Below are 13759 nucleotides of genomic sequence, written 5' to 3' on the forward strand. Positions count from 1 at the left end.
GGAGCTCACACAATATGAATTTCATGACTGGGCTGTTAATCTGGTCCAATCAGGGAGTCCTGGCTGACAGATTAGACATCCTATTCAATGTTGAATGTCAAATGTTCCTCCTGCAGAATGTGGGAGGTAAGGGTCACCACTAGAGTCCCTGCTGACTACATCTGCAGGAAGTGCACCCAAGTCCAGCTCCTCAAAAACAACGTTAGGGAACTGGAGCTGGAGCTGAATGAACTTCGGATCATTCGGGAGGCAGAGGGGGTTATTGAGAGGAGTAACAGGGAGGTAGCCACTCTTAAGGTACAAGAAAAAGGCAAACGGGTTACAGTCAGGGGACGGAAAGGGAACCGGCTGGCAGTGCAGGGATCCCCTGTAGCCATTCCCCTCAACAATAAGTATACCGTTTTGGATACTGTTGGGGGGGGAACTCACTAGGGGAAGGTAGTGGGGTGTAGGGCTCTGGCACAGAGTCTGTCCCTTCTGCTCAGAAGGGAAGGGGGAAGAGGAGCAGAGCAGTAGTCATTGGCAACTCCGATAGTTAGGGGGACAGATAGGAGGTTCTGTGGGGACGAGAGAGACTCACGGTTGGTGTGTTGCCTCCCAGGTGCCAGGGTTCGTGATATGTCTGATCGTGTTTTTGGGATCCGTAAGGGGGAGGGGGAGCAGCCACAAGTCGTGGTCCACATAGGCACCAACGACATAGGTAGGAAGAGAGATGGAGATTTAAGGCAGAAATTCAGGGACCTAGGATGGAAGCTTAGAGCTAGGACGAACAGAGTAGTTGTCTCTGGTTTGTTGCTTGTGCCACGTGCTACTGGTGCAAGGAATAGGGAGAGAGAGGAGTTGAACACGTGGCTACAGGGATGGTGCAGGAGGGAGGGTTTTGGATTCTTGGATAATTAGGGATCTTTCTGGGGTAGGTGGGACCTCTACAAGCAGGATGGTCTTCATCTGAACCACAGGGGTACCAATATCCTGGGGGGGAAATTTGCTAAGGCTATTGGGGTGGGTTTAAACTAATCCAACAGGGGGATGGGAGCCAAAATTGTAGTTTGAGTATAGAAAAGGTTGAGAGTAGGGAGGTCCAAAATCAAGTTGCAGGGATGCAAGATAGCACCGGCAAGCAAGAAGTTGGTTTGAAGTGTGTCTACTTCAACACCAGGAGCATCCGGAATAAGGTGGGTGAACTTGCAGCATGGGTTGGTACCTGGGACTTCGATGCTGTGGCCATTTCGGAGACATGGATAGAGCAGGGACAGGAATGGTTGTTGCAGGTTCTGGGATTCAGATGTTTCAGTAAGAACAGAGAATATGGTAAAAGAGGGGGAGGTGTGGCATTGTTGATCAAGGACAGTATTACAGATGCAGAAAGGATGTTTGGGGACTTGTCAACTGAGGTAGTATGGGTTGAAGTTAGAAACAGGAAAGGAGAGGTCACCCTGTTGGGAGTTTTCTATAGGCATCCGAATAGTTCCAGAGATGTAGAGGAAAGGATAGCAAAGATGATTCTCAATAGGAGTGAGAGAGACAGGGTAGTTGTCATGGGGGACTTCAACTTTCCAAATATTGACTGGGAACACTATAGTACGAGTACTATAGATGGGTCAGGTTTTGTCCAGTGTGTGCAGGAGGGCTTCCTGACACAGTATGTAGACAGGCCAACAAGAGGCGAAGCCAGATTAGATTTGGTACTGGGTAATGAGCCCGGCCAGGTGTTAGACTTGGAAGTAGGTGAGCACTTTGGTGATAGCGATCACAATTCTGTTATGTTTACTTTAGTGATAGAAAGGGACAGGTGTATACCACTGGGCAAGAGTTACAGCTGGGGGAAAGGCAATTACGATGCGATTAGGCAAGATTTAGGAAGCATAGGATGGAGAAGGAAACTGCAGGGGATAGGCACATAAGAAATGTGGAGCTTATTCAAGGAAAAGCTATTGTGTGTCCTAGATAAGTATGTACCTGTCAGGCAGGGAGGAAGCTATGGAGCGCGGGAGCTGTGGTTTACGAAGGAAGTGGAATCTCTGGTCAAAAGGAAGAAGAAGGCATATGTTAGGATGAGATGTGAAGGCTCAGTTAGGGCACTTGAGGGTTACAAAGTAGCCAGGTAAGACCCAAAGAGAGAGCTCAGAAGAGCCAGGAGGAGACATGAGAAGTTGTTGGCGGATAGGATCAGGGTAAACCCTAAGGCTTTCTATAGGTATTTAAGGAATAAAGGAATGACGAGAGTAAGATTAGGGCCAGTCAAGGATAGTAGTGGGAAGTTGTGTGTGGAGTCAGAGGAGATAGGGGAAGCACTAAATGAATATTTTTCAACAGTATTCACTCTAGAAAACGACATTGTTGTCGAGGAGATTACTGAGATACAGGCTACTAGACTAGGTGTGATTGAGGTTCGCAAAGAGGAAGTATTAGAAATCCTGCAGAGTGTGAAAATAGATAAGTCCCCTGGGCCAGATGGGATTTATCCTAGGATCCTCTGGGAAGCCAGGGAGGAGATTGCCAAGCCTTTGGCATTGATCTTTAAATCGTCATTGTTTACAGGAATAGTGCCAGAAGACTGGAGGACAGCAAATGTGATTCCCCTGTTCAAGAAGGGGAGTAGATACAATCCTGGTAATTATAGACCAGTGAGCCTTACTTCAGTTGTTGCTAAAGTGTTGGAAAAGGTTATAAGAGATAGGAATTATAATCATCTAGAAAAGAATAATTTGATTAGGGATAGTCAGCACGGTTTTGTGAAGGGTAGGTCGTGCTTCACAAACCTTTATTGAGTTCTTTGAGAAGGTGACCAAACAGGTAGATGAGAGTAAACCGATTGATGTGGTGTATATGGATTTCAGCAAGGCGTTCGATAAGGGTCCCCACAATCGGCTATTGTACAAAATGTGGAGGAATGGGATTGTGGGAGGTATAGCAGTTTAGATCAGTAATTGGCTTGCTGAAAGAAGACAGAGGGTGGTGGTTGATGGAAAATGTTCATCCTGGAGTCCAGTTACCAGTGGTGTACCGCAAGGGTCGGTGTTGGGTCCACTGCTGTTCGTCATTTTTATAAACTACCTGGATGAGGGCGTAGAAGAGTGGGTTAGTAAATTTGCAGACGACACTAAGGTCGGTGGAGTTGTGGATAGTGACGAAGGATGTTGTAGATTACAGAGAGACATAGATAAGCTGCAGAGCTGGGCTGAGAGTGGCATATGGAGTTTATTCATTTTGGTGAGAGTAACCGGAATGCAAAGTACTGAGCTAATGGTAAGATTCTTGGTAGTGTAGATGAACAGAGAGATCTCGGTGACCAGGTACACAGATCCTTGAAAGTTGCCACCCAGGTTGACAGGGTTGTTAAGAAGGCATACAGTGTTTTAGCTTTATTAATAGAGGGATCGAGTTCCGGAACCATGAGGTTATGCTCCAGCTGTACAAAACTCTAGTGTGGCCGCACTTGGAGTATTGTGTACAGTTCTGGTCAGCACATTATAAGAAGGATGTGGAAGCTTTGGAAAGGGTGCAAAGGAGATTTACTAGGATGTTACCTGGTATGGAGGGGAAGGTCTTACGAGGAAAGGCTGAGGGACTTGAGGCTGTTTTCCTTAGAGAGAAGAAGGTTGAGAGGTGACTTAATAGAGACATATAAGATAATCAGAGGGTTGGATGGGGTGGACAGGGAGAGCCTTTTTCCAAGAATGGTGACAGCAAGCACGAGGGGGCATAGCTTTATATTGAGGGGTAATAGATATAGGACAGATGTCAGAGGTAGCTTCTTTACTCAGAGTAGTAAGGGTATGGAATGCTTTGCCTGCAACGGTAGTAGATTCACCAACTATAAGTACATTTAAGTCGTCATTGGACAAGCATATGGACGTACATGGAATAGTGTAGGTTAGATGAGCTTCAGATTGGTATGACAAGGTCAGCGCAACATCAAGGGCCGAAGGGCCTGTACTGCGCTGTAATGTTCTATGTTCTAATATGAGCTCTGAGGGAGCTGGATTTATGTCAAGGACTTTCCACTTGTAAATGAAAAACGACTTGGTGATGGAATACTGGCTTGTGTGGAGTTATTTCACAGCTGGTTAACTAATGTCCTTCAGGGAGGGAAATCTGCCATTCTTACCTGGTCTGGCCCGCATGTGACTCCAGACTCACAGCAACGTAGTTGATTCTTAATTGAATTAAAATTAGGGATGGGCAATAAATGCTGGCCTAGCTAGTGATGTACTCATCTCATGAATGAATTTTTGAAAGATTTTTCACCCAAGAGCATCTTTCAAATTTTCTACCCCAGAGACTGGAGCAGTGAGTATGTTCAAGACTGTGATTTCTGCTGAAAGATCTCGTTCATCCCTAAGTACAGCTATCAATCAAATACCCAAGCCACAATAAAGCAGAATAGAAGAATTAATGTTGCTGGAATGGAGCAGGTGACTGAGTTTGTGAAATTAGTTCTTCTACTTGCAATAATTTTCATTATGTAATTCACTGACCTGTCGCTTATATCAACCACAAAATCATTTTCGGTCCATGATCCCACAACTCCCTCGACTGGCTGGTATCGGACTTCCAAATCCACCAATATCTGGAAACAGTCAACAATTAGACAAAGAGGGTTAATTACTTTCTCTTCTGCTAGGTCTAACAGGCACCTTTCCACCTCAGTCACAGGGTGAAAGTTGAGCCCCAAACCTTCTGAGGAAACACAGCCTCTTTGCAAGACAGACACCTATATTTGCATCAAATAAAGCAGAAGTCTGCATCAATTCTCCTTAAAACTAATGATTCAGGTTCTGCCAGAAATACTTCATTACTCAGAGCCTTGCTTGGTAGACAATAGAGAGAAGACAAACAACCTCTATCAATATCACAGCATTCAATTGTGGTACAATTCTGTCATTGGACACACAGAAAGATGTTCCATATTGGGGAAAAGGAAAGGATATTCAATGACTGGGTACAGGGAGTAGTTACAGAGATGATCCCAAAATATAAGAGTATGATGTAAGAGGAAACATCAACAACTCCTTGCCTTTTGGTTTTTTAAAATATACTGAGAAAGAGTCTGATCACATTATTTAAAGTTAGGAAAGATTTTTAACAATTTGGAACAAGTATAAGTTTTGTGATCTGCAGTATTTATAGATAAGAGCCACAGCTTTCCATTTTCAGATTCAGTGTTGGGGTGGTGGTAGATGTCAACTTACCCACTGAAAAGGTGGTGGTAAACTGCAGTTCTGAACTGCTGCAGTCCATGTGCTGTCTATTTGGAATGGAGTTCCAGGATTTTGATCCAGTGACACTGAAGGAATGATGGCATACTTCCAAGTCAGAGTGATTTGTGTGTGACTTGGAAGAGTACTTGCAGGCAATGTATTTCCAAGCATATGGCACCCTTGTCCTTTTTGACGGTGGAGGTCACAAGTTTGAAAGATGTTTTCTAGGAAGCTGTTGTGAATTCCTTCAGTGGAGTTTACATAAAACACATGTTTGGAGAAAGTGAGGACTGCAGATGCTGCGAATCAGAGTTGAGAGTGGGGTGCTAGAAAAACACAGCAGATCAGGCAACATCGGAGGAGCAGAAGAATTGACATTTCAGGCATAAACCTGAATGAAGGACTTATGCCTGCAACATCGATTCTCCTGCTCCTTGGATGCTGCCTGACCTGCTGTGCTTTTCCAGCATCCCACTCTCAACATATAATAGATGGTTGAGTGACTGTGTGACAGTGGTGGAGGGAATGAATGTGTGAAGGTGGTACTTAAGATAACCATTGAGCAGGACTGTTTTGTCATGATGGTGTTCTATTGCACTCAACCAGGAAAGCAGGAAATTACAGGTTAAGCAAAGTCAAAAATAAATTACTTTGCAGATATTTCTGGACTGGTCGATTAGAAAATATTTATAAATATTATGGCTTCAAGAGCAGGTCAGAGGTTAGAAAATCTGCAGAATTTAATACATACCACTGGAGCAGGTGGAACTTGAACCAAGGGTTTCTAGCTCAGAGATAGGGACACTACTACATCACAACATTTAGTGGGGAATTCAGTGAAGATAATGCCATTGAATGTCAAGGGGCGGTGGTCAGATTCCCTCATTTTGGAATTGGTCATTGCATGGCACCCATGTGATGCAAATGTTCCTTGACATTTATCAGCTAAACCCGAATGTTGTTCAGATCTTGCTACATTTAGACAGGGACATGTATATCTCAGTGTCTGAGGCGTTGTAAATGATGTAAACATTGTGCAATCATTAACACACATCCTTACTTCAGAAATTATGATGAAGGAGCAGTTATTGGTGAAGCATCTGAAGATGGTTGGGCTAAGACATTACCTTGAGAACTCCTACAAAGATGCCCTGGAACTGAGATGGTTGACATTCTTAGGCATGTGCTAATATATACAGGGATTGCTAGAAGTGGGTCAATATTTACAAGGATTCCTTGGCAAAATGTCAAAATTACAGTAAGTTGTTAGGAGTGTTTCAATGTTTACAGAGGATCTCTAGGGTAATGTCAGTATTTACAAAAGATCCCTAGGAATGTGCCTATATTTACACAAGGTTGCTAGGATTCTACCTAGCTTTACAGAGATTTCTTAAAAATCCATTAATATTTACAGGAAGTCCCTATAATTTCCAAGGATGTGAAGACATTTGATTTAAATGGCATGGGAAAATTAGTTAAAATGTGGTAGAGTGGTGGGCATTTATTTAAGGAGATATTTCAGAATACTCCCCAAAGATATATTCTTTTGACAAAATGATGCTACATGAAGGATGAACCATTTTATGAGACACTTACGAATGGGCCTAAGGCTGTCACTTCGGCTCCTGAGAAAGGTCTGCTTTAGATTATTCTGGGAGGGTAAGGGATCTTTTGAAACAACAGCAATAGGTTTAGATTTAGATTACTTACAGTGTGGAAACAGGCCCTCCGGCCCAACAAGTCCACACCGCCCCGCCGAAGCGTAACCCACCCATACCCCTACATCTACATCTACCCCTTACCTAACACTACGGGCAATTTAGCATGACCAATTCACCTGACCTGCACATCTTTGGACTGTGGGAGGAAACCGGAGCACCCGGAGGAAACCCACGCAGACACAGGGAGAACGTGCAAACTCCACACAGTAAGTCGCCTGAGGCGGGAATTGAACCCGGGTCTCCGGCGCTGCGAGGCAGCAGTGCTAACCACTGTGCCACCGTGCCGCCCACCGTGCTGCTATTATGCAATTGTAACACAAGTGTTCACTATCAGGAACATCAAGCCAAAAAGCTGTTCTGTCACACAAATGAGTAATGTGGTCTTTAAATTTCAGAGTTGGTGTAATGCTGGGCATGTACACGTTATGTCTCAAAAATTGGCTGTTCACATCAAACAGTATATTTCTTCAGCAAGATACTGACAATACCCAAACAAGTCATGCTGTAAAACCACAACAATGTCCAACATTAGATGTAATTCTACATTTGGATGACATTTCCACATTTGGATAACAATTGCTTAACAATCCTTAGTGTACAAGACCATATTTGGGATGGTCAGTCGTGTTCACAGCATCCGGCACATTTGCGTGTACCGGATGCAACATATGTTAATACACAGGGCAATACTTTTTACAAACAGAAAGAATGTACTATCACAATGTAATGGAATAACACTTTGACAACAAGCCCTAATGATCTATAAATTATCTGTTATTCTCAATTCCTTTGCCTCCACCACATCTGCTCCCAGGAGGACCAATTCCACCACAGAACACACCAGATAGCCTCCTTCTTCAAAAACCACAATTTTCCCTCCCACGTGGTCAATGATGCCCTCCAGTGCACCTCATCCACTTCCTGTACCTCCACCTTCAAACTCCACCCCTCTAACCGCATCAAGGACAGAACTCCCCTGGTCCTCACCTTCCACCTCACCAACCTCTGGATACATCGCATCATCCTCCACCATTTCCGCCACATATAAACAGACCCCACCATCATTAATATATTTTCCTCCCCACTCCTATCTGAAATTCCATAAAGATCATTTCCTCCATGACTCTCTTGTCAGGAACAAACCCCCTACCAACCCACCCTTCCCTCTCGGCACCTTCCCCTGCCACTGTAAGAGTTGCAAACCCTGCACCCATATCTCCACCCTCACCTCCATCCAAGGCCCCAAAGGAGCCTTCCACATCTATCCCATGTCCAGAAGGTCCTTTGTAAGGCCATCAGAGACACCAAGACATAATATCAAACTAAGCTTGAGACCCGGAACAACCAAACAGACATCTGTTGTTTGTGGCAAGGCTTATACAACATAACAAGCTACAAACCGAAGTTGAACAGAATCGCAGTACAACAATAAATCCCTACCCGTCAAGCTCAATGCATTCTATGCTTACTTTGAACAGAAGGTCAGTGAAATGATGTCACCTATCCCAACAGCCTCAAGTGCACTTGTACCCACAGTCACTGCCACAGACATCAGATGAGCCTTCTTGAGTCTGAACTCACAGAAAGCAACTGACCTGGTTGGAGTCCCCAGCCATTCACTCAGAACCTCTGCGACCAGCTGCCACAGTATTTGCAGACATCTTTAACCTCTTCTTACTACACTCTGAAGTCCCCACCAGCTTCAAGTAGACCACAATCATCACATTGCCAAAGAAAAATCGTGCAGCATGCCTCAATGACCATCACCCAATGGCTCTGACCTCCATAATTATGAAGAGCTTCGAGAGGTTAGTCATGGCTCATTTTAACTCTAGCCTACCAAACTGCCTTGATTGTTTGTAATTTGCCTACAGGTCCATAACAGACGCCATCTCCCTGGCCCTACACTCGTCCCTGGAACACCTAGATAAAAAGATACCTACGTCAGGATCCTACTTATTGACTACATTCCTGCCTTCAACACCATAGTTCCAAACAAACTTATCTCTATATTCTGTAACTGGATCCTTGACTTCCTGACCCACAGACCACAATCAGTAAGAATAGGTGACATCTCCTCCTCAACACCAGTGTCCTGCAAGGCTACTTCCTCAGCCTCCTACTATACTCCTTATACACTCATGACTTTGTGGCCAAATTCCATCTGAACTCCATTTACAGGTTTACTGATACACCACCATTATAGTTCAGATCTCAAACAGCGATGAGGCAGAATGCAGGAAAGGGATAAAGTGCTTTGAGGCATGATGTAAAGACGAGTCAATGTCAAACCCCCATCTCCATCAATGTCAGAAAAATAAAGGAGCTGGTCCTTGACTTGAGGAAGCTGAGTGGAGAGTATGCCCCTGTCAACATTAATGACGCTGAGGTGGAGATGGTCGAAAGCATCAAGTTCCTGGAGTGATGATCACCAACAATCTATCCTGGTCCACCCGGTGTGACAGTAAAGAAAGCACAATATCTCTAATCCTTAAGGAGGCTAAGGAAATTTGGCATTTCCACAAAGACTCTTACCAATTTTTACTGATGGGCCATATAAAGATATGAAGAAAGATTGGATAGATTGGTAGTGTTTGCCTGGGAGCAGAGGAGACTGAGGGGGCATCTCTGAGATGTATAAAAGGAAGGAACATTTTCTCTTGATGGAGATTTCAGTGACTGGGGGCATAGGTTTAAAGTAAAGGACAGGGGGTTTAAAGAGGAAGTGAAGAAACTCTTTCCTCCAGAGGGTGGTGGAATTCTGAAATTCACTGCCTGTAAGGGTGGTAGTGGCAGATACCTTCATTACATTTAAGAAGTATTTCAATGAACATTCGCAATGCCAAGGCATATAAGGCAATGGGCTAAGTGGTGGAAAATATGATTAGAAGAGTCAGGTTCTTGTTTTCTTTGTCTTCTTGAAGGTGACTAAATGGTGGATGAGGGTAAAGTGGTTGATGTGGTGTATATGGATTTCAGTAAAGCGTTTGATAAGGTTCCCTACAGTAGGCTATTGCACAAAATACAGAGACATGGGATTGAGGGTGATTTAATGGTTTGGATCGGAAATTGGCTAGCTGAAAGAAGAGAGGGTGGCAAACTGAGTTTAAAGCAGAAAAGTGTGAGATGATTCATTTTGGAAGGAGTAACAGGAATGCAGAGTATTGGGCTAATGGTAAGATTCCTGGTAGTGTAGATAAGCAGAGAGATCTCAGTGTCCAGGTACACAGATCCTTGAAAGTTGACACCCAGATTTATAGAGTTGTTAAGAAGGCATATGGTGTGTTAGCTTTCATTGGTAGAGGGATTAAGTTTCAGAACCATGAGGTCATGCTGCAGCTGTACAAAACACTAGTGCGGCCGCACTTGGAGTATTGCGTACAGTTCTGGTCATCGCATTATAGGAAGGATGTAGAAGCTTTGGAAAGGGTTCAGAGGAGATTTACTAGGGTGCGGCCTGGTATGGAGGGAAAGTCTTACGAGGAAAGGTTGGGGGACTTGAGGCTGTTTTCATTAGAGAGAGGTGACTTAATTGAGACATATAAGATAATCAGAGGGTTAGATAGGTTGGATAGTGAGAGCCTTTTTCCTCAGATGGCGATGGCTAGCATGAGGGAACATAGCTTTAAATTGAGGGGTGATAGATATAGGACTGATGTCAGAGGCAGTTTCTTTACTCAGCGTAGTAGGGGTGTGGAACGCACGGCCTGCAACAGTTGTAGGCTCACTAACTTTAAGGGCATTTAATAGTCATTGGACAGACATATGGACGAGAATGGAATAGTGCAGGTTAGATGGGCTCCAGATTGGTTTCACAGGCCGGCGCAACATCGAGGGCAAAAGGGCCTGTACTGCACTGTAATGTGCTATGTTTTGGCATAGATTTAATGGGCTGAAGGACCTTTTTCTATGCTGTAGACCTCAATGATTCCAGAACCTTCAACACCCACAACCATCTTCCTTTGTGCCAGATATACCTCTAATGGGCAGAGAGATTTCCTACTGACTCATTTTGCTTGATTGGGTGGCAGCTCTCAGAAAGTGGGAAATCGCATCCCCTGCTCCTGATCATTGAAGGCCCAATGGTGACTTGCTTCCTCATTGGGGTATGTTTCAGCAGACTTTTTCCTAAGAACACAACATCAATCTTTCTGCAGCTTTGCAGTGGAGGTTGACATATCCGATGACCTCCAAAGGATTTCTTGCTTTTCTGATCTCCTCACAACTTGCATTGAATCACATTACTTATGGTGCAGAAGGAGGCCATTTGGCCCACTGTATCTGCACCAGCTGTCTGAGCATTTTAATTTTAGCTGAACTCCCACTTTATCCCCATATCCTGCACATTATTCAAATTGAACCATTCACCTAATTCCTTCTTGAATGTCTCAGTTGAATCTACCTTCACCACAATTCCAGGCAGTGCATTCCTAAACCGAATCATCCAATGTGTGAAAAGCTTTCTTTTCCAACCTCACATTTGCTTCTTTTATAAAGCTTTAAAACTGTGCCCTCTGATCCTTGATCCAGGCCCTCATGATTTTGAAAACATTTTTTCAGATCTCCTTCTAGTCTGTACCGATGAAGCTATACTAATTCTACACTACTCCTTGACAAAGTCTTGAACAATGGGCCTGTTTCCACACTGTAAGTAATCTACTCTAAACGTTCAAGCGCTCATCCAAAGGCTTCAGATATCCTGCCTCAACTACCCTCCCAAGTAGTGCATTCTAGATTCCCACCACCGTCTGGGTGAGAAACAAATTCCTCAAATCCCCTCTAAATTTTCTGCCTTTCACAAAATATGCCCCATTGTTATTGACAGTTCAACTAAAGGGAACAACTGTTTTCTGTCTGTACTGTTGTTGCCCCTCATAATCTTTAGCACCTCTATCAGGTCCCCTCTAAGCTTTTTCTGCTCTGAAGTAAACAACCCGAACTATCCAGCTTCTCCTCATAGCTAAGCTGCTTCATTCCAGACAAGTAAGTTTAAGTTTAAATAATGGCAGGTGAGGGCAGCCAAGTGGAATTTGTGATCTTTTTGGAAAACTTTAATGTGTGTTCAAGGTGTAGCCAGCTCCCTTATCCACTCAGATAGCTCAGACTCTGAGAAATTATTCTGGATTAGTGGTGCTAGAAGAGCACAGTAGTTCAGGCAGCATCCAAGTAGCTTTGAAATCGACGTTTCGGGAAACGTCGATTTCAAAGCTACTTGGATGCTGCCTGAACTGCTGTGCTCTTCCAGCACCACTAATCCAGAATTGGGTTTCCAGCATCTGCAGTTATTGTTTTTACCTCTGAGAAATTATTGTCTTGTCCTTGTCAGAATACCTGCTTACAATTTGATAATTAATTCTTGTAGCTGATTGTAACAAGGTCAGCCAGTTGGACATCGTAGAATATGAGTTCCTTGATTGGGGCTGTGAATCTGATCCAATTAGGGAGCCCTGGCTAACAGATAAAAAAGGGGACTGTCAAGGATACTGACACACGGGTGTTAGCCTCTATATGTAGGGGATTCTATAGTTCTATGATTAGCCAAAGTCCTGGATGAAAAGCTACTGGACGTTCCTCTCCATTGGGTGAAAATGAACTAATACCACCCTGATGCCGTATGGGGAGGCATCACGTGTCAATAGATCTTTCTTGGGATCATAGTATAGCAACACCTTCCAGGATGATAACTGGTTCTTTAATTCATTGAAAGCTATGACTTGTCTATGAGGCCATTTTCAATACGGACCCTTTTTTAGGAGTTAATGAAAAGATGCCAGGGTGGATGCCAGGTTGTATATGAAGTTTCCATAATAATTTACCAGCCCAAGAAATTATCTAAATTCCTGGATAAACATGGGAGCCTGAGAACCTTTGTTCAGCCTCACTTTATTTTCCAACAGGTGTAACCCGGTCTTGTCGACTCTATAGCCAAGTTAGTCGGTTGTTGGGGCCTGGAACATATATTTTTCCCTTCTAAGGCGTACTAAGAACAAAGAACAAATAACAAAGAACATTACAGCGCAGGAACAAGCCATTCAGCCCTCCAAGCTTGGGCCGATTCTTATCCTCTAACCTGTCGTCTATTTTCGAAGGATCTGTATCCCTTTGCTTCCTGCCCATTCATGTATCTGTCTCAATACATCTTTAATGACGCTTTTGTTCCACCCCTACCACCTCCACTGGCAATGCATTCCAGGCACCCACCACCCTCTGCGTGAAGAATTTTCCACGTTTATCGTCCCTAAATGTTTCCCCTCTCATTTTGAACTCGTGACCCCTAGTAATTCAGTCCTCCACTCTGGGAAAAAGGTTTAGCCCCAAAACTGTTTTGGGGTTTTGCTGTGGGCTGACTTAAGAGTTCCCCTGATCAGGATATGGCTTGAGTGAGGCTATGCAATGCCTGCACCCAAGTGGCATTGCCCAAGCTCAGTCGAACTGTCAAGGATGCCCACTTGCATCGGAATACAGTGTAACTCATATGCTCAGCTTGTCACATTTACCCATGATAAAGCCAGCTGCAGCATGTTTGAAATCTGGCTGAGCCTCAGTTAGCAGGCATTTTTGCACAGTTACAACATTAATCCCACATACCAGATGGTCTCTAAGCATCTCATTAAGGATTAGACCAAATTCACAGGATTCTGCTAATCTAGTCAAGAACTCCAATACAGTTTTGCCAGTTCTTGAATTGTCAAGTAAAAATGATAGTGTCTCAGATTTAGAGGACACTTGGGGTTATAATATTCCTTAACTATGTGGGAGCTTAGGAACGTGTCTGACATTCCTGACTCTTACACTGGCAAGAAGTGGGTCCAGCTGCAGTTCTTGTTTGACCAC

At 43.9% G+C, this 13759-nt stretch overlaps 1 protein-coding gene across 3 annotated transcripts in view; it reads right to left on the reverse strand.

The window, feature by feature from the left end:
• Positions 1–13759, reverse strand: part of fer1l4 (fer-1 like family member 4) — a 356632-nt gene that overhangs the window by 313186 nt on the left and 29687 nt on the right. For all 3 annotated transcript variants that reach the window (XM_072556056.1, XM_072556055.1, XM_072556057.1), the window contains one exon: positions 4482–4573. In XM_072556056.1, the coding sequence (XP_072412157.1) occupies positions 4482–4573 (92 nt within the window). The remainder of the gene's footprint in view (positions 1–4481; positions 4574–13759) is intronic.

This window comes from Chiloscyllium punctatum, chromosome 37 (assembly GCF_047496795.1).
Source record: "Chiloscyllium punctatum isolate Juve2018m chromosome 37, sChiPun1.3, whole genome shotgun sequence".
NCBI classification, from domain to species: Eukaryota; Metazoa; Chordata; class Chondrichthyes; order Orectolobiformes; family Hemiscylliidae; genus Chiloscyllium; species Chiloscyllium punctatum.